The sequence below is a fragment of the Penicillium odoratum genome (genome assembly GCF_028828045.1).
Source record: "Penicillium odoratum strain IBT 22623 chromosome Unknown utg000006l_segment0_segment0, whole genome shotgun sequence".
Taxonomy (NCBI): Eukaryota; Fungi; Ascomycota; class Eurotiomycetes; order Eurotiales; family Aspergillaceae; genus Penicillium; species Penicillium odoratum.
Window position 1 is genome coordinate 3,836,675 of NW_026643148.1, and position 22,582 is coordinate 3,859,256.

At 49.2% G+C, this 22,582-nt stretch overlaps 11 protein-coding genes across 11 annotated transcripts; 5 read left to right on the top strand and 6 right to left on the bottom strand.

The window, feature by feature from the left end:
* Positions 1 to 758: 758 nt before the first annotated feature.
* Positions 759 to 3,668, bottom strand: N7520_009808 (tubulin gamma complex associated family protein; the record flags this gene model as incomplete). The annotated part of the gene is made up of 2 exons (XM_057143742.1): positions 759 to 3,487; positions 3,548 to 3,668. 2 exons carry the CDS (start codon positions 3,666 to 3,668, stop codon positions 759 to 761), a joined length of 2,850 nt encoding a protein of 949 aa, XP_056993030.1.
* Positions 3,669 to 3,888: 220 nt separating this feature from the next.
* N7520_009809 (EAF7 family protein) lies at positions 3,889 to 4,958 on the top strand (the record flags this gene model as incomplete). Its single annotated transcript, XM_057143743.1, has 3 exons — positions 3,889 to 4,084; positions 4,192 to 4,551; positions 4,612 to 4,958. The coding sequence occupies 3 exons, from the start codon at positions 3,889 to 3,891 to the stop codon at positions 4,956 to 4,958; spliced, it is 903 nt and encodes a 300-aa protein (XP_056993031.1).
* A 1,160-nt stretch (positions 4,959 to 6,118) lies between these two features.
* Positions 6,119 to 6,469, top strand: N7520_009810 (uncharacterized protein; the record flags this gene model as incomplete). Its single annotated transcript, XM_057143744.1, has 1 exon — positions 6,119 to 6,469. The coding sequence occupies one exon, from the start codon at positions 6,119 to 6,121 to the stop codon at positions 6,467 to 6,469; it is 351 nt and encodes a 116-aa protein (XP_056993032.1).
* A 308-nt stretch (positions 6,470 to 6,777) lies between these two features.
* grg1 (putative glucose repressible protein Grg1) lies at positions 6,778 to 7,100 on the bottom strand (the record flags this gene model as incomplete). Its single annotated transcript, XM_057143745.1, has 3 exons — positions 6,778 to 6,794; positions 6,846 to 7,029; positions 7,086 to 7,100. 3 exons carry the CDS (start codon positions 7,098 to 7,100, stop codon positions 6,778 to 6,780), a joined length of 216 nt encoding a protein of 71 aa, XP_056993033.1.
* Positions 7,101 to 8,770: 1,670 nt separating this feature from the next.
* On the bottom strand, positions 8,771 to 10,336 carry N7520_009812 (isocitrate dehydrogenase (NAD(+)) IDH2; the record flags this gene model as incomplete). The annotated part of the gene is made up of 6 exons (XM_057143746.1): positions 8,771 to 8,845; positions 8,902 to 9,621; positions 9,692 to 9,814; positions 9,883 to 9,969; positions 10,123 to 10,188; positions 10,253 to 10,336. The coding sequence occupies 6 exons, from the start codon at positions 10,334 to 10,336 to the stop codon at positions 8,771 to 8,773; spliced, it is 1,155 nt and encodes a 384-aa protein (XP_056993034.1).
* Positions 10,337 to 10,724: 388 nt separating this feature from the next.
* N7520_009813 (exocyst subunit SEC5) lies at positions 10,725 to 13,878 on the top strand (the record flags this gene model as incomplete). The annotated part of the gene is made up of 2 exons (XM_057143747.1): positions 10,725 to 13,103; positions 13,153 to 13,878. The coding sequence occupies 2 exons, from the start codon at positions 10,725 to 10,727 to the stop codon at positions 13,876 to 13,878; spliced, it is 3,105 nt and encodes a 1,034-aa protein (XP_056993035.1).
* Positions 13,879 to 13,989: 111 nt separating this feature from the next.
* On the bottom strand, positions 13,990 to 14,676 carry N7520_009814 (uncharacterized protein; the record flags this gene model as incomplete). The annotated part of the gene is made up of 2 exons (XM_057143748.1): positions 13,990 to 14,474; positions 14,553 to 14,676. 2 exons carry the CDS (start codon positions 14,674 to 14,676, stop codon positions 13,990 to 13,992), a joined length of 609 nt encoding a protein of 202 aa, XP_056993036.1.
* A 613-nt stretch (positions 14,677 to 15,289) lies between these two features.
* N7520_009815 (uncharacterized protein) lies at positions 15,290 to 17,600 on the top strand (the record flags this gene model as incomplete). The annotated part of the gene is made up of 2 exons (XM_057143749.1): positions 15,290 to 15,556; positions 15,669 to 17,600. The coding sequence occupies 2 exons, from the start codon at positions 15,290 to 15,292 to the stop codon at positions 17,598 to 17,600; spliced, it is 2,199 nt and encodes a 732-aa protein (XP_056993037.1).
* A 757-nt stretch (positions 17,601 to 18,357) lies between these two features.
* Positions 18,358 to 20,138, bottom strand: capA (adenylate cyclase-binding protein; the record flags this gene model as incomplete). The annotated part of the gene is made up of 5 exons (XM_057143750.1): positions 18,358 to 19,008; positions 19,077 to 19,311; positions 19,364 to 19,665; positions 19,722 to 19,977; positions 20,092 to 20,138. 5 exons carry the CDS (start codon positions 20,136 to 20,138, stop codon positions 18,358 to 18,360), a joined length of 1,491 nt encoding a protein of 496 aa, XP_056993038.1.
* A 382-nt stretch (positions 20,139 to 20,520) lies between these two features.
* Positions 20,521 to 21,825, top strand: N7520_009817 (ribokinase family protein; the record flags this gene model as incomplete). Its single annotated transcript, XM_057143751.1, has 3 exons — positions 20,521 to 20,593; positions 20,652 to 20,912; positions 20,966 to 21,825. 3 exons carry the CDS (start codon positions 20,521 to 20,523, stop codon positions 21,823 to 21,825), a joined length of 1,194 nt encoding a protein of 397 aa, XP_056993039.1.
* Positions 21,826 to 22,101: 276 nt separating this feature from the next.
* On the bottom strand, positions 22,102 to 22,363 carry N7520_009818 (uncharacterized protein; the record flags this gene model as incomplete). The annotated part of the gene is made up of 2 exons (XM_057143752.1): positions 22,102 to 22,285; positions 22,341 to 22,363. 2 exons carry the CDS (start codon positions 22,361 to 22,363, stop codon positions 22,102 to 22,104), a joined length of 207 nt encoding a protein of 68 aa, XP_056993040.1.
* Positions 22,364 to 22,582: the final 219 nt, after the last annotated feature.

Consider the following 22,582-nt stretch of genomic DNA (forward strand, 5'->3'; position numbering starts at 1 on the left):
CGTAAGGTGGCTTTAACCCGTCGGATCCCCGGTCTAGTTTGAGAGGCAAGCTTTCGCCCCCAAATTATATTCATACGTGTCCAAATACGATCTCACGAGGAAGTAATTTTGATATGCGGAATCTACCTTTCTATTATTTGGGTACACTGCAGACTTTTTGGACATACGTTCGAAACCTCCACTAGACTTTTGCTTTTTTCCCCTTCTCCTTCCACTTCATATTTGTTTTCTTTTTCTTTCTCTTTCTTTTCTATTCCGCTATTTATGCATTTAGAGAGCCATTTGACCATTTGATTAATACGGTATGAAAGAAGGTAGAATACTGGATAGTATACCGAGTAGGAGAATAAGTAGGAGAATAAGTAGGAGAATAAGTAGGAGAATAAGTAGGAGATTAAGTAGGAGATTAAGTAGGAGATTAAGTAGGAGAATAAGTAGGAGAATAAGTAGGAGAATGAGTAACAGACCGAGTAGGAAAATGAGCAGGAAACTGAGTAGGAGATATAGGAGGAGGTGTGGTCTAACACCTAAGTAGGCGCCGCGCAAAAAGCGCGGCGGAAAGCCTCTAGTTTTGCCTCTACCTGGGCACCAAACATAGTGCCCTCGATCTTGTTCGTACCTGCGGATAAGAACGGGAAGATCCGAGCCGGCATATAATTGTGGGGACATGAAACCTGCAATTAATGGAGTCCAGATAGAATTAGCTGGCAAAAATTCATACTTCATTAGTCGTAATGACACCGTCACAAATGGTTCTATCAATAATAATCCTTCACCTCCAATCTGACTCGAAGATGTTCAAAAACACTAGTGGGCTCAGTTCGCGAACCAAAAAATGCCGCCGACTTTGCCATGGATTTCGATGCACCCTTCCCTGAGTCCAAGCCACGCAAATATCCAACCAAAGCAGACACCTGTTTTCGAAACGTAGAATACAAATTATTTACAGTGCCTTCATTCTCATGACGCACCCCACTGTTCCCATCAGCCCGCGATAATGGGCCAAACGCAAGAATCGTGCTAAAGATATTGTCGAGTAACTTCGCGGCCGCTGTATGTCGTTTACTCAGGAAGAAGGCGAAGAGCATTTGGTCAAGGATGTCTTCATGTAGATCACGGAGACGGGGCACGGAGTGGGCGGCCTCGAGTGTACCATCTATGTCGCCACGGTCGAGGCAGCGCTCGATCTTGTCGAGGGTACTTTGGAACCGACTCCAGATTGACCCGATTCCGACGTGGAAGAAATAATCGCTGACGGCGAGGATGAAATGCTGGGCGTCGATTCGGAATTTCTGGAACACGTTCCTTGTATTGCCTGAAAGGGAGTCACGGACGGTGGAGTCGCGGATGAGTCCTTTGACAACAGATACCATGCGAAGAAGACGTAGTAATTGCTTGAAAAGACGATCGTATTTTTCCAGGGACCTTGGTGTGATGAGAGTCTCCAGAGCTTCTGGTGCTTTATACTGGAGGCGAAGGAAGTCCAGCGCTTCTATCGCATTTGGGTCTTTGCACCGATCGATCTCCTCACCAGATAATTCGCGAATGGCAAAGTTCAGTCCACCGGGAAGTTCATTGTCACGTTGAGGCTGCCCATTGTCGGATGCCTCGGGTTCTGATTCGGAAAAGTAGCAGTCCCCAAGTAGACCAATCAGGACGAGGCGTAGTTCAGAACTTGCAGGTGGCCAGGTATCACGACTTCCCAGACGCAAGCCAGTATGAACACCACCGCGAACTACGCCGGCCTTGCGCTCCCCGCTGTCCATCTCGGGGTCAAAAAGTGAATGTGAGAGGCGCGATGTAAATGAACCATCACCTAGTAGTTGAAATCGCCATTGCAAGTTCAAATGATGCCGTACCTTGTGTTCTTTGAACATGTGATGGAGGCATGAGAAGTCGATGAGTTGTGCCTGGGTTGAGATCACTGGGGCGAATGATAGATATAGTTCTGATGCCAGTTCAGGTCCGAAACGTGTTCCTGCATCACTGAATCCAAGTTCACCCCTAGCTTTCTGAAGCATGTCACTGACATTGTCAGTGGATAAGGCTTTTTGATCCATCGCACCGCCTGAGACATGCTTATCGTCGTCAATATCGAATAATTCAAACGTATTCTCCACGATTTCCTCTTGGCTGATCTCCACTTCCTGTGAAGCAGACCCGGCAATTGTTGTACGAGGCAGTTCCCCCTTGTGGTATCTCAATATCTCGGCGCGAAGATTTGCCTCATAGTCCTGGGCCTTCCTTTGAATTTGTTCAATCTCGTTCCATGTAGTTGCACAGTGCAGATGAAATTTACCAGATCGCGCAAGAACGTCATGCCGGGCGAGAGGGTGATTTGGGTGTGACTTTTTGAGCAATCTTAGACTTCTTCCACTCTCGAAAATCAGCTGGGCCTGATCCGCGGGGATAAACGATGGCATATGTTCTCCACGGTACAAGTATTCGATTCTTGAAGAGCCAGTCCTAAATCTACCGGGATCGTCATGTTGCTCAACACCAAGGAATGTCTTGCCGCTGACAATTAAATCATTCAGTGCAGATCCTTCAGGGCGAAGCCCAATCCAGCCCTCGATAAACCCAAGCCAGGGTTGCGTTACTCGAACAACAATTTCTTGTACAAGATTCTCCATCCAGCCATATTTCTGAGCGAAAAATGCTGCATGATCCATGGTAATGGAAATGACCTGCGCGTCTGAGTTGGCCTTTTCGGTTGCTCTTATAATATCTGCCAGGGCTTCGATCAAGTCTCCACAGCGATGAAATAGTGTGGTCACTTGTAGGAGTGAGACAACGGTTTCCGAATGTCCAGCAATTTGGCGCTCAAGATGATAAAGGCTAACAGCAATGGTACCACGCAAAGCAAACACGGACGCCAGATCCTTCGACTTGGTCTGCAGATTTCGTGCGAATGATCGAGCGTACTGCATGTTCGTACCACAGCGCAAGACGTCTTCAATAATAGAATCGGTGACTGATTGGCTCACTCCGGACATGCGCGAATTGGGCAGGTGTTTTTCGAATGTCGCCTTTCGGGGATTGTAGCGAAAGAGCGGGGAGCTCCATCCAAGGCCTAGGCGTAGCAGTGATCGCACAAAAACATCTTCTCGAACTGGTCGGACAACATTTCCCTGCCCTTTCATGCGATGTTGGTCTGTCAGTGCCGCATCAAAGCCCCTCGTGCCCGACTCGCTAAAATAGGCTGATACGGGTTCTTCAAATATTCGTGCGTGGAATTTCTCCCACGATTTGTGAGGGGCGACAAAGCCAGTCTCCACTTGCAGCGCATCCAATGCCCAAATGTCATTTTCGTCGTCTCTGTTCTGCAGGGCATCCGTTGATGTATCAGATTGGGCGTCTAAGGAAGCATCGAGGCTCTCGGCGGATGATTCTGGAGGTTCAATGTCATTTGAGAAGTTCAATTTCCAGATCGAGTCGATCTTGTCAATCGAGGGAAGCGAGGCTGTAAATTTCGAGTCGGAAAAATCTATACAGCAACCCAGCAGTTAGTGTACCAATGGCGCATAACATTTGGGGCGTGACATACCTGGCAAGCCCGTGTTCCATGGTAATTCGTCCAAAGGTCGCAGAGCCTCAGTTGTGAACCTCGAAAGTCTCCAGAGACTCGCACTGGAGAATGGATCGTGGTCCTGTTCAGCGAGATCCATCATGAACCCATATTCAGGGCATGTACAGAAAGTGCCGTCTCGACGCGTTAAGCATGATCGATTCCAGTCCGCGCAAATGACTATCGTGCACGGACCTACGCGATAACAGAAACCCGCGAGACCTTCAACTAAATGTCCATGAACAATTTCGCTTTTCCATTCCCCGCGAAACCCTCTTGTTTTCTTCTTTTTCTCTCCATTGAAGATAACCACAGTCGCAATGCCTCCAAGGAAGAAGACCAAGCGCGCACATTCGACCACACCGCCAGCTGAGGCGGCGCAATCGAGCGCCGACACACCCGGTTCCACCGAAAGTGTTGAGAAGCCCGAGGCAGATTATGACATACTCACCGATCCGTGGACTGATGAGCAGGAGACTGCTCTTTTAAAAGCAATTATTAAATGGAAGCCGGTTGGTGAGTCTGGAATATGGCATGATGTGCAATGCAATGCCCATGGAGCTAATCATTTGATCGCATTCCTCCAGGCGTCCACAAACATTTTCGAATGATTGCAATAGCAGAGTTCCTACACAGCCAAGGATACGGTCCCACCACTGCAGAGCACTTAAGTATTCCAGGGATTTGGAAGAAATTGGGTACTCTCTACAATCTCGAAGCTCTCAATGAACGGGTGAGCAAACCGTCCCCAAATCTGGGTATATCCTTGCTAATCGAGCTCTTTAATCAGGAGGACTCGGTGATTACAGATATGAATGAAGACGAGGACGGGGTTAGTGAGCGGTACTGCCCCTTCGAGCTTCCTTACGATGAATACGGCGATCTTATGTTCGAGAGACGGCTAGCGACGGAGGGTTCTTCGTCGCCGGTCATGAGCCGCCATGCCGACTCTCGACGAGGAAGTACAGTCGCAGATACCGACGGTAATTATCCACGAATTGGCTCCTTGGTCTTGCTACCGTATTAACCACAACGACTTGCAGAACCGCGCTCCTCTCCTGCCCCGTCTCGAGGTCGAAAGTCCACCCGTGGCACCCGTCAAACTGCCCCAAAAACTCGTTCAACAAGGCTCCATGTGGAAATCGGCACTGGCAGTCACGAGAAATTGTCCGAGTCGGATCTAGATTCTGGCGAAGAAACTCCCGTGAATGACGATGATGAAGAAGAGGGAGAAGAGGGCAGCGATGAGAAGGAAAGCGAAGACGAGGAAGAAGGCGATGATGAGAAAGAGGGGTCACGAAGTACACGAGCGCAAACATCGCGGACAAAGCAAAAGGATAAGAAGCCCTCCACAAGTACAGGGACTCGAAGGACTGGTCGTCGTCGTTGATCTCATCATACATGGTCTGGATTTATTGTGATACCTATCAATTGATGGCGTTTGGGATTGGGACCTGCGTGGCATGCATAGTTATGAATTATATTTTTAGGCCATTTGATAAGCAATCTAGTCTCCGATTTGAAGACAATAACCCGGAAAAGTGGGCAGTGTTCCAGGCCACTCTATTATAGCCTAAACTTTCCCCTCCGGAAGATTCAGCATACCCCGCAAAGTTATGGTCTAAAATACTCAAGGTCTCACCGACTCAAACCTCTTTTCCTACTGATAACTATGGCGCTATCAACACCAATCGGAGTTGCTCTCATTGGAGGAGGCAAGTCAGCACAGTGCATTTCACAGAATTCTGCTAAGCGTATACGATATAGGAATTTGGGCCCGAGAGGAGCATGCTGTGAGCAGTCTGATACTTTCAAATGACGATTCCACTAATATGAAGAATCAAGCCCGCCATCGAAGCCGCCAAGACCCTCACTCTCAAAGCCGTCTACTCACGCTCTGCAGTATCCGCTAAATCTTTGGCTGACAGTCTTGCCTATCCTGTCGACCTCTATTCCGAAGATAGTGACAGAGGTCTTGATGAGCTCTTGAAACGGACCGACATCGGGGCTGTCATTATCGCGTGGGTTGAGCATGATGATGATTGAATAGAAATACTAATCAAGTCACAGACTGTCCATTGAAAGCCAACCCCGCTTCATCAAAGCGGCTCTTCTATCTGGGAAGCACGTACTCTCCGAGAAACCCATAGCAGAGAATATCCAAGACGCAGAGGATCTCATCAAATGGTACCGTGCTGATATCAAGGGTCCAACCTGGGCAGTTGCGGAAAACTGGCGCTATCTGAACAGCTACAACTATGCAGTGAACATTCTCCAGGGACTTGGGAAGATCGTGGGTTTCCAGGGACGTCAGCATAACAATATCGCAGAAAACTGGAAATTCAATCGTGAGACAACCTTCCATCCTCAATCTAAATCCCACTCCTAATCTAATTAATTGATTTAGTCACACCCTGGCGACGTACCCCTACCCATCAAGGCGGGTATCTTTTAGATGGCGGCGTTCACTTTACCGCGGGCCTTCGACTCCTGCTAGGTTCACAACCCGGAAACGAGATAGATACTCTCTCGGCATTTACAAACCAGATCATGCCTCATCTACCTCCAGTCGATACTGGCAATATGATCTTGAAAACACGGTCCGGGGTTAGTGGAGTTCTTCAGATCTCGCTGGGTACTTCATTGCGGGCGAACGAGTGGACTATTGCATGTGAAAATGGGTGGGTTAAAATTGAGGGGGAGAATGTGATTGTTTGTCGTGACTCTCAAGGTGATGTGCAGACTGTTACTATTCGAAATGAACGGACGGGCGTTCCTCCTGAGGTTGAAGCTTGGGGGGCGAGTCTTGTGGCTGGGAAAGTGGTGTCTGAGCAGGAGCCTGAGGCTGCATTGGCCGATCTTGAGTTGGTAAGTTGGGTTTCGAAGTTCGGAGGATTGTAGATGCTAATCAATGGATAATTATAGATTGAGCTTATGCTTCGGAGTGGAAACCAGGGTGGCACTCCTTTTACCTGCAAACATCAAGATGTTTAGTCGTAGATAGCGACAAGGTGAAGACAAATTATAGTGCAAATATCCAAATAAAAAATACACCTCTACTGTAACTTGCTTTATTGGTTCCCGAAGTTTTATGACTTGTAAATATTCATATTCAGTTATGGATATCGTATAGTTATAGTTATAATCGTAGACACATAGCTAGAGCAAATCAAATATCCTCCTAACAGACGTCGATATTCGTTATTCGTTTAGTGCTTAGCAGCCTCTGTGCGATGATTAGTACCTAGCATAACATTTTCAAATGGTGAAGACTTACCCTTGTGGACATCAGCCTTGGTGTCGTGCTTGGACTCATCGAACTTGTCACCGAGAGCGTCCTTGGCAGCGGAGGCACGGGTGGAGATCTTGGCATCGGAGTCCTTAGCAACTTCCTTGTTGGCCTCCTTGGAAACGCCAGAAGTAGCTCCCTGAACAGACTCAGCGACGTAGTTGGCGGCGTTCTAGTATGATTAGTATGGATTCGCGGACAAGGTAAGGTGGTTGTGGTTCTGCTCACCTTGACAGTCTCCATTGTGAATGATGAAAATGATTGAATATTGGTTATTGAGTAGTAGAGTTGAGTGAGGAATTGGATTGAAGTGTTGAATGAATAATGATTGTTCATGGACTTAACAGACTATTTATTATACTGGGTGGGGTTAACGTCATACATTTTCTCCTGCTTTTTAGTTGGACAAAACCTTAACCAGGTAAATGCGCGTCATGCTACATTACATTGATCTGGTTCCTTGGTTCACTATGGGCTGGGTACTCTTCCGATCGAAAATCATTTCCAAGGCTTTAAACTACTAAATGAGGTATGAGGCGTATGTAAACAGGATTTCCATGAACGCCAATGACATCTGTGCAAATAACTTGGTCTGGACCCACACTTCAATATACTGTAGATTGTATGACATTCTCCGACTTTCCATGTACGTAATGTAGTCCCTTTTTGTTTCACATGTTATTCTCCTCATTTTACCCCAACGTTTCTGGTACCCCAGCCTTAGTAGCTCCCGAGGTCAGCGCGTGTGATTATTATTCGTTACTACGTCAGACAAGGCATTCAGAATTCCTATTCCCATCAGTGAATGATCTAGTGAATCCATCTTGTAGAAGTTCACATTTGCGCCAACTTCAAATGATGACCCTCTATATACTCTGTAGAATACACCTAATCGAACTTCAAGCTTCCACACTCAAGCTTATTCAAGCTACCAGTAGCCTATTCTGTTCGTATTTTACCTTCGCACTTATCCTTATATGTATACAATGTAGGACCTTGTCTAGATGCTTGGATACTGCTGCTTCACAAAACATAATGGATTGCTACAGCGCCTAGCTTGATCCCTGTCGATCGCACAATATTGGCCGTGCATTTTAAGGCACATCCATCACCTGACATGGATATTTTGGCTAAGATGGTGTCGGGCACGTCTATGGTACACCATGCCGTTTGTCGCTAAGATCGACATGGACCTCGGTGTTCTTTTAACCCCAAACAATGACTCCGTGATGGATACATACTACTGTAACTACATCTGCTAACGTATTTCACAGGCGGATGGGCCACCATCAAACACCATAGTATATGCGATAAATTACAACTCATTGTCGCAACAATAGTGGTCTGTAGGAGCTTTTCCTCGAAGCCTAGTTCTTTATCTATGATGTCTAGTCTATTTTAAGAGAGTTTTGAGAATTTTCATGGCTTTGCGACAGGAATATATATATCTCATCGGCTTCACGATGTACATGTATATATTCGGTATCATGATAATACAAGATTTCAATTTAGTAGAAATTGATATAGGCTTATAATGATCCTGATCAATATTCTATCGGCAAGTAATGGAATAGAGTAAGATTGTGGTTGTTGAGATATTTGAATAGTGGATATCGCATTTACTATGGCACCGTGTTTTGAGGGTGGCCCATCCGCCTGTGAAATACGTTACCTACTAGTACTACTCCGCAGGTGCCGAGGTATCCATTTCAGCAAATTCTACCACTGGTACAGAGTGGTTATTATCCAGATTTTTGGATAAAATGTGGCAGAACTCCTGTATATTCGCGGCAAGTAATCTCGTAACTACACAAGTAGGTATATTTCGATCGCTATAGGAAGTCTAATGTCGTTCGAGGGGCACATGTAAAAAATCAAATGGTCATAGTACAGAAAGGCGAGTGGCGACAGCTTTACTGGAGGCGCTTCATAATAGCCGCGGCGTACTCGTGGGTCTTGGCGGTACCACCAAGGTCACCAGTGAGGAACTAGAGAGGAGATGTCAGCAAGATACCCGGAGTCGAGAGGCAATGCGAAAACTAACCTTGCCCTCAGCCAGGGTGTCGAAGGTGGCCTTCTGAATGCGGTTAGCGTGGTCATGCAGACCCATGTGCTGCAGCATCATGATACTGCTCAGAAGGAGAGCAGTGGGGTTGGCAAGACCCTTGCCAGCGATATCAGGGGCGGAACCGTGGACGGCCTCGAAGATGGAGCACTCGTCACCAATGTTACCGGAGGGGGTGAGACCGAGACCACCGATCAAACCGGCGCACATGTCGGAGAGAATATCACCGTACAGGTTAGGCATGACAAGGACCTTGTCGTTGTAGGGGGTGGGGTCGGTGACGATCTTCAGGCACGAGTTGTCCAGCAGCTCAGCGTCGAACTCGACATCAGGGAAGTCCTTGGAGATGTCACGGGCGGTGTTGAGGAAGAGACCGTCGGACATCTTCATGATGGTGGCCTTGTGCACAACGCGAACCTTCTTCTTGTTGATGGACTCGGCGTACTGGAAGGCGAAACGCAGGACACGCTCGGAGGCCTCCTTGGTGATGAGCTTGATGCTCTGCACGACACCATCGACAACAACGTGCTCAATACCAGAGTATTCACCCTCGGTGTTCTCACGGATCAGGACAGTGTCGACACCGTCGTAGGGGGTCTTGAAACCGGCGATGGAGCGGCAAGGACGGACGTTGGCGAACAGGTTGAAGGTACGGCGCAGAGTCAGGTTCAGGGAGACGTGACCCTTACCAACGGGGGTCTTAAAATGCGATAGAATTTAGTATTGCGACATCGAATGAGCCAACAGCGGGCACGAGGGGGGAACATACGGCGAGAGGACCCTTGAGCGCAACGTAGTTCTTCTCAACGCTCTTGATAGCTTCATCAGGGATGGCAGTCTTTCCGTCCTTGAGGATGGGACCGACATCGACGGGCTCCCACTTGATGGGGGCCTAGAGGAAATGTCTTTAGTATTTCAATTGCACTTGGAATTGGGCATTTCGGGTTGGGTAGCTCATACCTTGGCAGCCTCGAAGATATCCTTCACGGACTGAGCGATCTCAGGACCAATACCATCACCCTCAATTAGAGTAACAGTGTACTTGCCCTATAATTCCAGAACAAAATCGTCAGCATTGTCGCTCAGGTATGCGGATCATGATGTTTGTGGTAAGATTTGGTGCGCGACGGGCTTTGCGCGGCTGGCGCCGGCATTGAGGAAGAAAAAAGAAAAAACGAAGTTGAAAGGATATCAGCGTACATCAGATCCCTTTTGGCCCTTGAACTTGGCGACAGCATTGTCAGCAGGGGAAGCGAAACCGCGAACCTAAATGAGAAGGCGCAAATAGTCAGTAAATGTGCCTTGAAGATTATTAGAGGGTTTTGAGTACCTGCGACACGGAGGCCACGAAGTAGGGAGTGCGGACGGAGCGCAAGCACTGGCGAGCAGCAGAGAAGTTTCTGGCGGCAAGCATCGTGAAAAACTTCAATCAGCTAAAAAACAAAAGTTTAGGATTGGATGGTGGGGAGGAGAAGGGAAAGAAGGAGAAGAAAGAATCAACTTTGTTCGGCCGCACTGATCCGACCGGGACGCAGACCGCATTGGTGGTTTGATTCTCCCCCGGTAACCCGAGTCCACAATCTCTCACTCCATTGGTCTTCGGTGAACCCTTCCAATCTGGAGCTTCCTTACCACTTGTTGCTATCTCTAATCCTCAATTTCTATGCAATTCCGGTCTCCACATTTGATAGGCTATCCTGCTTAGGCCTCTCGACGTCGGGCATCATCTGATTGAATACCTTTACCTAACCCCACGTCTAATCTGTTTCGTCTCCACTCCCAATTAGCCCATAGCTGGCATCATGTCCGATCTGGATGTCGCCAGTCACTACAATCTACCTTCCGAATACCCCGAAGCATGGCCGGCAGCACTAGATGAGGATGATGCATCAGATGAGGAACCCGTGGAGCGAAGCAAGTCCCGGCCCCGGAAGTCGCGCTACTTCGCTCTCGAACGCACCCCCAGCGACTGGCGGAGTGGTTACGGATCGCAGCGGCGTGGAAAGGACACCAGAGAAAATGCGCAGAATGATGAACCAGATCCGTTGGGAGGGGGGGATAGCGTTCTGCGTATCTTGAAGCAAAAGGGTCTACGTCTAGAGGAAGAGGGGGGTAAACGGTCGCGGTTCCTGCTATCATCAACATCCTTCTCTCCCGCGCTCTTCCTATCCCAGGCCCATCACTCAGACTCCATTGAATCGCTCATTGCCGGGTTAGACCATCTATCTCAGTCTATCGATCAGAAGTCTGCGTCGCTGAAAGTTTTAGTGGAAGCCAATTTTGAGCGCTTCGTTCGCGCCAAGGCAACCATCGATAGTGTATACACAGAAATGAGAGACCAAGGTGCACCCAATGAACCAAATCTTGCTCCACGAAGATCAGGTCACTTCCGAAGCTTATCAGGGCAGCGGGGTGTATCTCCTTCTCCAGCAAGTATGGGCCAGGCTACCCCTCGTAAGACGGCACTTGTCAAGGAGAGCGATTATGGAATGAAAGGCATCCGAACTCCCCTTGTGGAGGCGTCGGTCAAAGCTGAGGAGGTTTGGGGGCCAGCCCTTGGAGGCCGTGATCGGGAACAGATACTTAAGTCAGTCGTGGAAACGATGGAGAAAAACCGCGATGTATACGAGATTGGAAGTCACCTATCCAAGTCCATCCAACAGCGAGACTACGACTCCGTGTTTGAAGAATACACCAAGGCAAGGACTCTCGCAAATCGAGCAAAGAGCATTGTGGAGCAGGCCTCCAGCTCACGTCGCCAGCTATCCGATCATGAGGCGCATACAATCTTAGCGATGGGACGGATGTGGATGGATGTGGACGAGCAGATTCATGCTTTCAAGCGCGAGCTCTGGAGAAGACTCGGCGATGCCCCTACAACTTCCACGACAAGCACCGCGACGGGTCCGGTTGAGGAACATATGGAGCTTATCGGGGCACTCTTGGAGTTGGGCGTTGATGATAATCCCATTTGGACCTGGCTTCACAGTCGCTACGAGTTCCTCAAGACTAAAATCACTTCCTTTTGTGACCGCTGCAAGGTGGAAATTGAAATTTTGAGACGCCGGCTTGCCGGTGGGGAGAAACCCACGCCTCAAGCCGTAGCTTCCTACCTTCGCCTGGCGCCCCGTGACGGCTCAGCTGATGTCCCTGAAAATCTTGACACAGATCATGTCATTGAGCTTTGGGACTGCATTCAGGCGTTCCTCACTCGCCTCCTCTCATCGCAGAGTGGCTTACTGGGCGAGCTGCTAGATTTCTGGGAGGTTGCCCATGCATTCATTGATGGTAGTCGCCAACGACTACTTCCAGTTGGCTTTGAAGGTGAGAGCCGGAAACATCACCGCCTTACCCCTGCGAATGTAGAGGAGCTCGAAAGGGGTGTTGTGGAACTGGTCAACTTGATCCGAGAAAATGTTCTTTCGCTCTTCAATGATCCCCCAACTGAGGATATCTCCCTCCTCTCTTCGCCTATTCTACCAAGTCCAACAAGTCCTGCGACCCATGGAGTCACGCCGACTGAGTCCCGGTTTAAACTGGATCCAAAGAATCTCCCTATACCCGCCCCTCAGCGCGGAGAACACTGGGAGGGTTGTGCCTTCTGGCCACCCTTCTCCAACTCCCTCAGTGGCGTTCACTACTTGAGTACATTTCTCATAATAATTGGTACCGCTGCCAGTGAGATGGCGGCTTTGCGCCCAGTCACACACAGCGGATCAACCCATGATCTGCTCAAGTCTCTGGTGAGTGTCGCCCGGGACAGATCTGCCCGTGTTGCATGCGCAGCATGGAGTAAGGATGCGGAGTCTTGCAAGATGCTGGAGGACTGGACGCGGGATTCCGAAAAGCGAGACTTAACCAAGATGCCTGGCTTGTTTGTGGCATTTGAAAGTGCCATCCTAGGCGGCATGCAGAAGATTCTGTACATCTCTGAAGCCATGAGCAAATCTGGAACTGTGGATGTCGTCACCCAACCACCTGCGAAACTGCTTCAGATGGTTCGTACGCAGTTTGTGTCTAGTGTTTACAAGGCACTCAGTGGACTGGTCGAGAATGCAGAGCGAGTAACGGCGTCAGAAGAAGAGAATGAGTGGGTTATTAGCCGGCCAGTCATGACAAGTCAGGCCCTTGATGCAACTTTGTCCGTGCTCGCGGCCGATTCTGTGGATTCGCAGGATAGGGTAAGCACCCTTCACTCTCAAACCACCCTAATTACTAATCAAAGCGCAGAATGTACGGATTCTCCTTACACTTTCCAACCTGAAGGCTCTGCAGTCCGAATATGTGCCGCAGTTGATCTCCAACTTCGAGACCTCGTTCTCTGTCAAATTGACGGAAGAGGGTAAGACGGTTCGGGACGTCCTGAAGCAAATCGAAGATCGACTGTTTGTATCATACACCAGTCCGACCCTTGCCTTGCTAAAGAAGACTATCTCTACCGGCATCGAGTCTCCGGACTGGGTGCCCAAGACGGATCGCCCTGACCAGGTTCGCCCTTACGTCTACAATACCCTATTGACTCTGGTTCTCGTGCATACCGAGATCTCCACTACTGTGCCATCCACCGTATCGCCAAGTGCTAGCCGTCCATCACCAAATGCCCCATCGTCACTACTTACCATTGTATTCACCTATCTACTTGGGCAAATATCCACGGCCTTACTCACCTCTTTCCGTACTCGGTCTAGCTTCTCACTTGCTGCTCTCATGCAAGCTACCCTGGACACCGAGTTCATCGCACAGACCCTCTCCCAGTACTCGACGGACGAAGCATCTGGAATTCAGAGTCAGATCTACGTGGAATTGGACCATCGCACCACAAATGAAGCCCGCTCAAAATTGCAGGCCGACCTAGGCGAGATGAGAGTCGTACTCAAACGATTGAGAGATCGGACAAAGGGCGAATTTGCCTGTTTCCGCAAGCCCCGTAGCGGAACCAAGAATCCCTCCGCATAGTGTTGAATTTAGCAACTGTCAAAGCATAATCAAGCGTTCATGAATTTTTGTTCTTGCATCGGGTATCACGAAAAATAGATGATGTAGTTCTCCTTTAAACAAAACATGCTTTTATGACTGTCCAACCATTCGCTGCACCCGACTCAGCAGCGCATTGCTTTCCCTTCCCAATCTCCGTTTGCCAAACTGATCCGGCCGCTTAGCACGAAGCATCGCCTCCCGCTCCTTTTGCTTGGCCTCAACCTCCCTCTGTCGAGCCTCAGCAGCCTTCTTCCGCTGTTCCGCAATCTCAAGCTCTTTTGCAAACGCCGACCGCTTGGGTTTGCGCTCCCTCTGCTGTCCTTGGTTCCGTGGGCGCCGTTCTGGTCTCGGCGCAGGCTCTGGTGACGGCTCCGGCTCATTCAACATGGCCATACGAGCCGGGTGAAGTTCTGTCGACGCAGGTTCGGCGACCTGGGGTTCTGTTGTTTCTTTCTCCTCATCGGCAAGGGCGTAAACGGACTTAGGTGTAGGGGCGGCGAGTTCTTGTGCTTTGATCTTGGCGTAAGCTTTCTTCACCTTGGCCTTGTGGATCAGATCGGATTTGATTTTTTGCGCTAATCACGAATACTGTTAGATTTCATGGATCGAGTAGTCAAAGAGAGTGAGTCCAAGAAAGTTGAAGGGTCGCTCACTCTTGCGCCGGTAGGTGCCATCGGGGAGATTGGCTGGGCCAACGCTGAAACCCTTGCGCTTCTTAATTGCAGATTCACGGGGTTCTTTGGATGCCTTAGCATCACGAGGGGGTTTTGGTGCCATAGTGTATGTCAGTACGTTGATACTGCTGTGTATGGGAGTGGAGATGGGGGGCGGAAGAAAAAAAAAAAAAGTGATCGACGGTTCCGCCCAGAGATTGGAGACCAACAGATCAACGGCTTGGATTACTGTCCAGTTATTATTTATTAGTTCTACTGTTATAGTATTTTCATGTTCTAGTAGATCTATTAGTTCTTCGAATGCTCTGTTTCATTTTTTTTCCCATTAATATCATCATATATAGTTCATATGTTGAAACTTTCCCTTAATCTCCTTATCGGGGAAAGTAACATGACGATGATTCATCCCGAAAACCGAAATGGACCCACGACATGACATGACATGACCTTCTTTCCTTCCCGGACTCTCTCTCCGACCACGAGTATTCTCTTTGTTCTCTTTATTCTCTTTATTTTTCTTATTCGCTTTAATATTTTATAGATAAAGCCTGAGTCACCGCTTTCTTCCTTCCCTATCAAGCGTATACCCGAGCGCACACCGCATCCCAACCCCACCCACGGCCTGTTGGCACTCGATTCGTGCTTGCCACATAAGTGATCTCCTGAGATGCCCGATCCAACATTTCAGGCCCTATAGCCCTCTTAAACACGTCATTATGCCCCTTTTTCATGACCCGGACCGCCGGTATCACTTTGCATGGTCTGATGACCGCAGCCAGCGTGATCCCGGACAGCTTGCCCAAAGGTCCTCCGAACATCCTTTAGACAAAGAGAATAATCTTGAAAGTGAAGGGCCATTCATCATGGAAAACTTGCAGTCATCTTCTGCAGAACACTCTCCGGCAAGAATGTGGAGCAGTGATGAGCGGCAGGAACTTATACAACGAATCAAAGAATCCTCGCCTTGGAGGCTTCAATATAAGGTGCGTTCGTTGGGTCGAATTAGCTGTGGATACTTTCATTTAATATACAGAAGCATCTTGTGGCGGGTTTCAATATCCCGGTCTTGATAGCTAACACTATATAAATCCGCAGAACGATGATCACAGCGATGACTTGTTCTATATGTCTCACAACTCCCCGGTGGAGCAAAAGGCAGAACAAACCATCGATGCGAAATTAGCGGACGCCCATAGCTATGCAAATTCGACAAAGACAGAGGAACTAGGATCGCCGGCCGATATCCAGAGACCTCGATCTGCATTACACTCCGGAGATTTCCGTGAACGGGCAGCAAATGGTCCCCCACAGTCCCCTCGGCCCCGATTCACACAGCCTAGCCAGTTATCTATATCTCCTCATCTAGGGACATCCCCTACTACACCATGGTTTGGGGCATCCGTCTTCCCAAGTACTTCTGGGTCCAAACCCTTTGGCGAACAGCGGCAGCCCGAACTTGGCATACAAACCCGTTCCAGGGCACCGTCACTCGGCTCTTTCTCGTCAAGCTACGTTCTGAAGGTCCCTACAAGTCCTCTCGTATATCAAGCCAATAACACCGACCTTGACTTTTCACCGGTTGATCCGAAAGAATCTGGGCTCACGGAGAGAACCAACAGACGACGTACACTACCACCAGAGTCTTTTCGGCATCTCCAGTCATCTCCTCCTAGCATCCGAGCTGTTGATATTCGTACACCCTATTCTCGCGGTGGTCATGATAGTGATTTCCAGTCAAATTATGTCCCTCGACGGACATTGACATCAGCGTATAGCCTTCAATTGGCATCGACGGGCAATACCGCTGCATATCGAGCAAGAAGACCGTCACTTGCTTCCGAGCTCTGTCCTTCAGCTCATGCACCGATGGTTGGATCCTACGAGGAATCAATCCTACGCGGACGAATGTCGATGAACCCTTCCAAACCTTTGGACTTTACTGCACAAATCGGTGTTTTAGGGAAAGGCAAATGCAAAGGACATCTGAAATGCCCACCACATGTCACTGTTCCCTTCCCAGCGGTCTTCTATAGCTACCCCACGTCAGGAAGTGGCCGCTCCATCTCAGATGATAGTCCTAGTCCTTATGTGGGACAAATCGATCTGGAGAATTCACTATCCAGGGACGATTCAAGCACGACCCGACGTCGTCGACGGCATTTTAGCCCGGTAGCTTCAAATGATGGACCTAGTCATGACAAAGGGACCCCTCGGGCTCCCAGTACGGACACAAGACGTCGCCGGGAAAAGAAGAGTCGCAGAGCGGAATCACCCAAATGTCCCCCGGGTGGATGCTACCGGATTCCGCAACAGGGACAACTACAAATCATCATCAAGAATCCCCACAAGACCGCAGTCAAGCTATTCCTTGTGCCATACGACCTTGAAGATATGGAACCAGGGACTAAGACGTTCATCCGGCAACGAAGCTATTCGGCTGGTCCGATCATCGACATGCCACTGAGCGCCCGGAAAAATTACGGCACTGATCGTCCTGAAGCCTCGCTGAACGCCACAGAAAATCCCCACGATAAACCAACTTTGCGATACCTCATCCACCTCAATATTTGCTGTCCCTCCCGTGGTCGCTTCTACCTCCACTCGAGCATTCGCGTGGTCTTCGCAAACCGAGTTCCAGACGGAAAAGAGAAGCTCCGTAATGAGAATCAACTACCAGAGCCTCGCTACAGTCCATACAAACCCACTCGTGAACCCAGTCTCTCGGCATCGGCCAGTGCCCGACTAGCAATCGAGAAGGCCGCTCGTAGACGAAGTGTCGATCAAGGCCCACTCCCCTTCCCAAGCGACGATGCGTTGCATTGGGCTCCAGAATATATCGGGTTTCCAGGATCTCCACAACTTCAGCGGGATGATGTTGCAGAGAGCAACAAGCTCAATAAGGGCGATGTCAGATACGGAGGCTCCCTTCCCTCTGGCCAGGGTACCTCCGATACCGGTGAGAGTTTACTTGCGAAGAGGCTTCGTGGCCTAGACGTTCACAGGAAAGAGTCATTTGACCGTAAATGAGTTGAAAATCAACTGCCTAGCCACCACTGCGAAGGGATCTTAACCATCATCCTCGTCAAGTCCGCCCAAGGCATCTAGCCTAGTTGAGGTCACTGGTAACAGGAAATCAACAAAGAAAATCATCCGCATCAACATCAACACATGAAAATCAATGGACGTGCCAATTTGAGTCACTGCAGTATACTAACTACAGTCTTTCCCATTTCACATCTCACACCTTGACTAAGTCGACACTGGCTGTCGCCTTTTACAATTCCTTCTTATTTCTTATATCCTTTTATTTCTAAAAAACAAGGGTAGACCAGACCTATGAGCCATTGAACATATACACTTTTCATTTTTGTCTTTCATTCGTTTCCCTTGCATAGCATGGTGTTATTGGTTGTCACAATCACATGCTTGTGTTTCTTGAGATATTGGGACATTAAATTGGGAAAAAAACCTTGAATCAATATCAAAATCTCCCTCTTAAGCCAATTTTCTCTACGTAGGTTTTGTCTATGCAATATTAGGTCCATTCAATGTTATCAGGATCTCGCGATCATACGAGGAGTTTAAATGGTCAGATCTATAGATGACAGTCAACAATTCCTTTCGTGTAACTAAATGCAAGTCTGGCATATAGGTTCTAAAAAAAGTCTTGATGAATTGAACAAGATGAGTACCAAGCAAAGCGCTATTATTTCTATGGACAAGGGTTGTTCTTAGGCAGTTACATGAACAAATATGGAACACTTCTCAACCAAGAGGTCTAAGCTTAACCAGCATGCTCGACAATCTCGGTTACCAAAACGCCATCCTTAATGTAGCTCTTAAGCTGCTCGGGAACGGGGCACTCCTTGGTGTCGTCATCAGTACCCTCCTTAGGCGGGAGTGTTATGTTAATAGCACTGCACTTGCTAGTGAAGATCTCAGTCGCAAGACTCTGCTGGCCAAGGTAGATGGTGGCACCATCAACCTGATCGAGCATGATAGTGGGGACAACGCCGTCAATCTGCAGAGCGAATTTGGGAGACTTGATGATATCCAAACAGCTAACCAGAGAATCAACAATAATGGACAAGCCATTGCAGTTGTCGATGGAGATAGCATTAGCCTTGCCGTTGACCTTGACGATAGTCTTGTTGCAGCGCGAAATGAGGATAGACTGGTTCTGCGCCGCGGAAATCTCGACGATGTCATCCGCAGCCTCGAAGTTCTCAATCAGCCACTTGTTGCCCTCCAGCTCCTTGCGCGGGGGCTTCTTTGTGCGCATGCTCTCGGGCTTGGGCTTCTTGCTGGGTGCGGGAGACTTGCTCCGGACAGCACTGGAGCTGGTGGAGTCTGCGCGGAGGCTGGGGTTCTTGTGTGTCATCTGTGACTTGTCGACCTTGCGCAGACCAGAGGTGATTTCTTCTCCCTGGTTGAGCTGGTCGAACACGGCGGCCATATCTGGACCGGGAGCAGAAGAGGGTGGGGGAGGCGGTGGGGGCGCACCGCCACCAGGGACATTGAGAGTTGGAACAGGAGGGGGAGGGGGGGAGGGGGAGGAACACCCCCAGTAGCTCCAGCTGGGGTGGGACCGCTCTTGATCTGTTTCAAAGCCTCCGAAACATCGACTCCGGATTCGTCGTTCCATGTCAGGCCCTTGGGGTAGTGCTTCTTAAGATAGGCAGCAAGACCCTTGAAGTTCTGGTAGTAGGCTTGAATGTACTCAACATGTGTACGGTCCCTAGGTATGTCAATTGCTTGTCCTCGTTGTATTATTCACTATGTAGACTTACTTTTCTTTGTATTCCTTCAGCACCTTATTACCATAGTACTGAATACCACCAATGATATCAACCACAAAATCGGCAGGCTTGCTCTCAAAGAACCAGCCCAGAGCAACAATACCCTCTGCGACAGCACTCAAGTGGTTGAAAAGAGGGGAGGCGCGGTTCGATTCGCGAAGGTTGTTAATATTATCCGAAGCTTTGTGCAGATCGGTCATAAGCTCCACGGGCTGAGGCTCGGGCTTCTTGGCCTTTGTAGAGACATAGAGGTAGGTGCGCTCAGCCTGGAAGGCCTGCAGAACTGCTTTAGACTATTGGAGCTGTCAGCAACCGATATCCAGGTATAGTAACGTCTCGAGAGACCTACCTGCTCTGCAACCAAGCCACCAATCTTCTCACCCAGGTTCACAAAATTCTGTACATCTCCTTTGATTAATGCGTCGAAGTCCTGGATCTGGGGTGGGATTGGAGCGGCGGCCGGAGCTGCTGGTGGCGGAGGAGCGGGCTTCGGGGGCTCGGGCACTGCGGGCGATGTAGCAGTAGGGGTTCCGGTGCTCTTTGGGATGTTGGGGTCATCCAAGTTCATGGCCATATCCTCCAAGCGTGAGGTCGCCGCCTCGAGCCTATTGTGACCGGGGTCAGTCGCATATACCAGGGCCAGGGAAGGCTTGGGCTGGATCGAAACAGAATTCCAACTGAATATTGCTATTTAAGCTACTATCAAAGACAATACATACCGCTTGATGAGGGTGGTGAAATTGTGCATGTTGTTGGCGCTCGCCATGATAGGCAACGTTGTTCTCTCTAAAGGGGTAAAGAGTCGGGGCGCAAAGAAAGCGACTGAAGAAGTTGAGATGAAAAAGGGCCAACAGACAGGAGTTGCAGTTTTGCAAGACCAAACCTCTCGCACCAAGTGTTGGGAGGGAGAAGTTGTAGGACACGAATGATGTAGCGGCCCCGGAGCTCTCCTGAGGTTTCCCGCAGCCTGTCCCAGCAACGGTAACTTACATACTCAAAAGCGGTCCCCACTTGCACCATAGTTCATGTATTACTGGTAATTACATTACTATCACTCCACTACACTCTGGCCCACTTCAAGTTACTAAAATGATAGACTTGTTTCTCTTCTTCTACTATTGGCTGTGCTCCAATCTACCATAACAACCATGAATATAACAGATCTGCCAAAAGCCCAGGCGGGCGAAGTTGAGTTCTGCACCTTGGGAATGTTCATCATAGGTATATTGCCTTATCTCAACACCCCGCTGGCCAGATACTTACGGATATGTTCCTGCAGATGATATTGAATTCGGAGGTTCCAGGCCCGATGTCAAGAATGTTCTCGGCGGAGCTGCGTCTTTCGCAGTTGTCGGCGCCCGTTTGGTTGCAGGGGCCGATCATGGACGGGCTGTGAGTTGGATTGTGGATGTGGGATCCGACTTTCCACCGGAGACTCTCGCAGTAATCAAATCCTGGGGAACAGACTGTGTGATCAGGGAAGATCATAGTAGACTCACAACAAGAGCCTGGAATGGATATCATCCAAATGAGAAACGAGGTAAATCAAACCACTTTTGTTTAAGTCGGAATGCAGACTGATCCATGATGCAGATTTCAAGTATCTCACTCCCAAGCTGAGACTAGAGCCTTCCATGCTCTCGGACACGCAAGTGTGGTCCCGCACTTTTCATATGGTGTGCTCTTCGGCCCGTTGCATGTATATTGTACATGATATCCTCCAACGACGAGAGCAGCTGCGGCAAGCGGGCCAAGCACCTTCTACGGAACATGCTTCAAAACGCCCTATTTTTGTCTGGGAGCCGGTACCTGATCTTTGTACACCAGAAGAGCAGGAAAAATTTTTCGAGGCAATTCAGGTTGTAGACGTGGTGAGCCCTAACCATCTTGAGCTGGGCATGATGTTTGATCAGCCCGGATGGTCCGAGGAAAGTGAAGAGAGCAAAAGGCTAGTCCAGAAGATTATTGACGCCGGAATTGGCCCCAACCGAGATGGATGCCTCGTCATCCGAGCGGGTAAAGAAGGAAGCTACGCCTATTCAAAAGCCCAGAAGCTTTGGCTCCCTGCTTACCACCAACCCAACACGTCGGGTGCTACTGTGGTCCTAGACCCCACAGGTGCGGGTAACTCATTCTTGGGTGCATTAGCACAAGGAATGGTGACTGCTGGTCGGGAACCTTTCAACGTCATCGAGTCTATCTTGTCAAGGTCAGATAGCTGGACACAAGCTATGAACTTCTGGGGCGAGCGTCGCGATGTGCTGGGGGCGCTTATCTGCGCTACTGTCGCCGCCGGATTTGTGGTGGAACAGATCGGAGTGCCTCAAATTTCTGTGGACAATGGAAAGGAACTGTGGAATCAAACTGAATTCACGGAACGAGTCCGCCTATACACGCAGGGATTATTCAAGACATTGGAAGAGTCTCCCCAGAGACACCTGTTGACCAATTGACCAATGGATGATTGAGGAACGCCCTTCTATTTTCGTACAGCCAGGGAATGATGAAATGATAGTAAAAATAACACAATAAAGAAATGTCCCGTCACGCTGGAAATCCGCTCATAGCTGCCGTAGAGCATGTGGTACCGTCTATGACTCGTTCTTGGCGGCCTGTGCTGCCTCGTGTTCTCTGATCTGTCGGCTCCAGCTAGAGTGTAAAAATATCCAGGGTCAGCATTCGGGACGTCTTTCAGAGCCATCAAGGCATGAAGTTGGGGGTTGGACTGACTATCGGCTGGGGAAGAATCTGCCAGGTTCAGGCATCTTGTCGCGGTACTCGCGATCCGCACTAAGGCTAAAAGCCATAGCAGCGATACCAATCACAAAGGCACCCATGACGGCGGTGTTGGCCTTCCAGTTGGCCGGGCGGGAGTACCAGCCACCAGCGGGGGACCAGACTTCCTTGGGGTACCTGCGCAATAATTCATTAGTATCTAGCATTGACAAATCCAGAGGTAGAGACATACGCGATCTTTCCGCCACCACCCATTGTGAAAAGTGAATTGGAGGGGTTGTTGAGGATTAAAAAGAGGGACGAATTGGAGGAGGTCTCTTTCTCGCGGTTGAAGCCGAGAGGGCCGTTCAATTCGAAGGTCGAATGCCAAGACTTGATTACCATATATGGACTAGCGTATCCTCACACGACCAGACCAACGATCCCGTGACTGGCAACAATTTCTCTTTTCTCTCCCCGTGAATTGGCCGCACG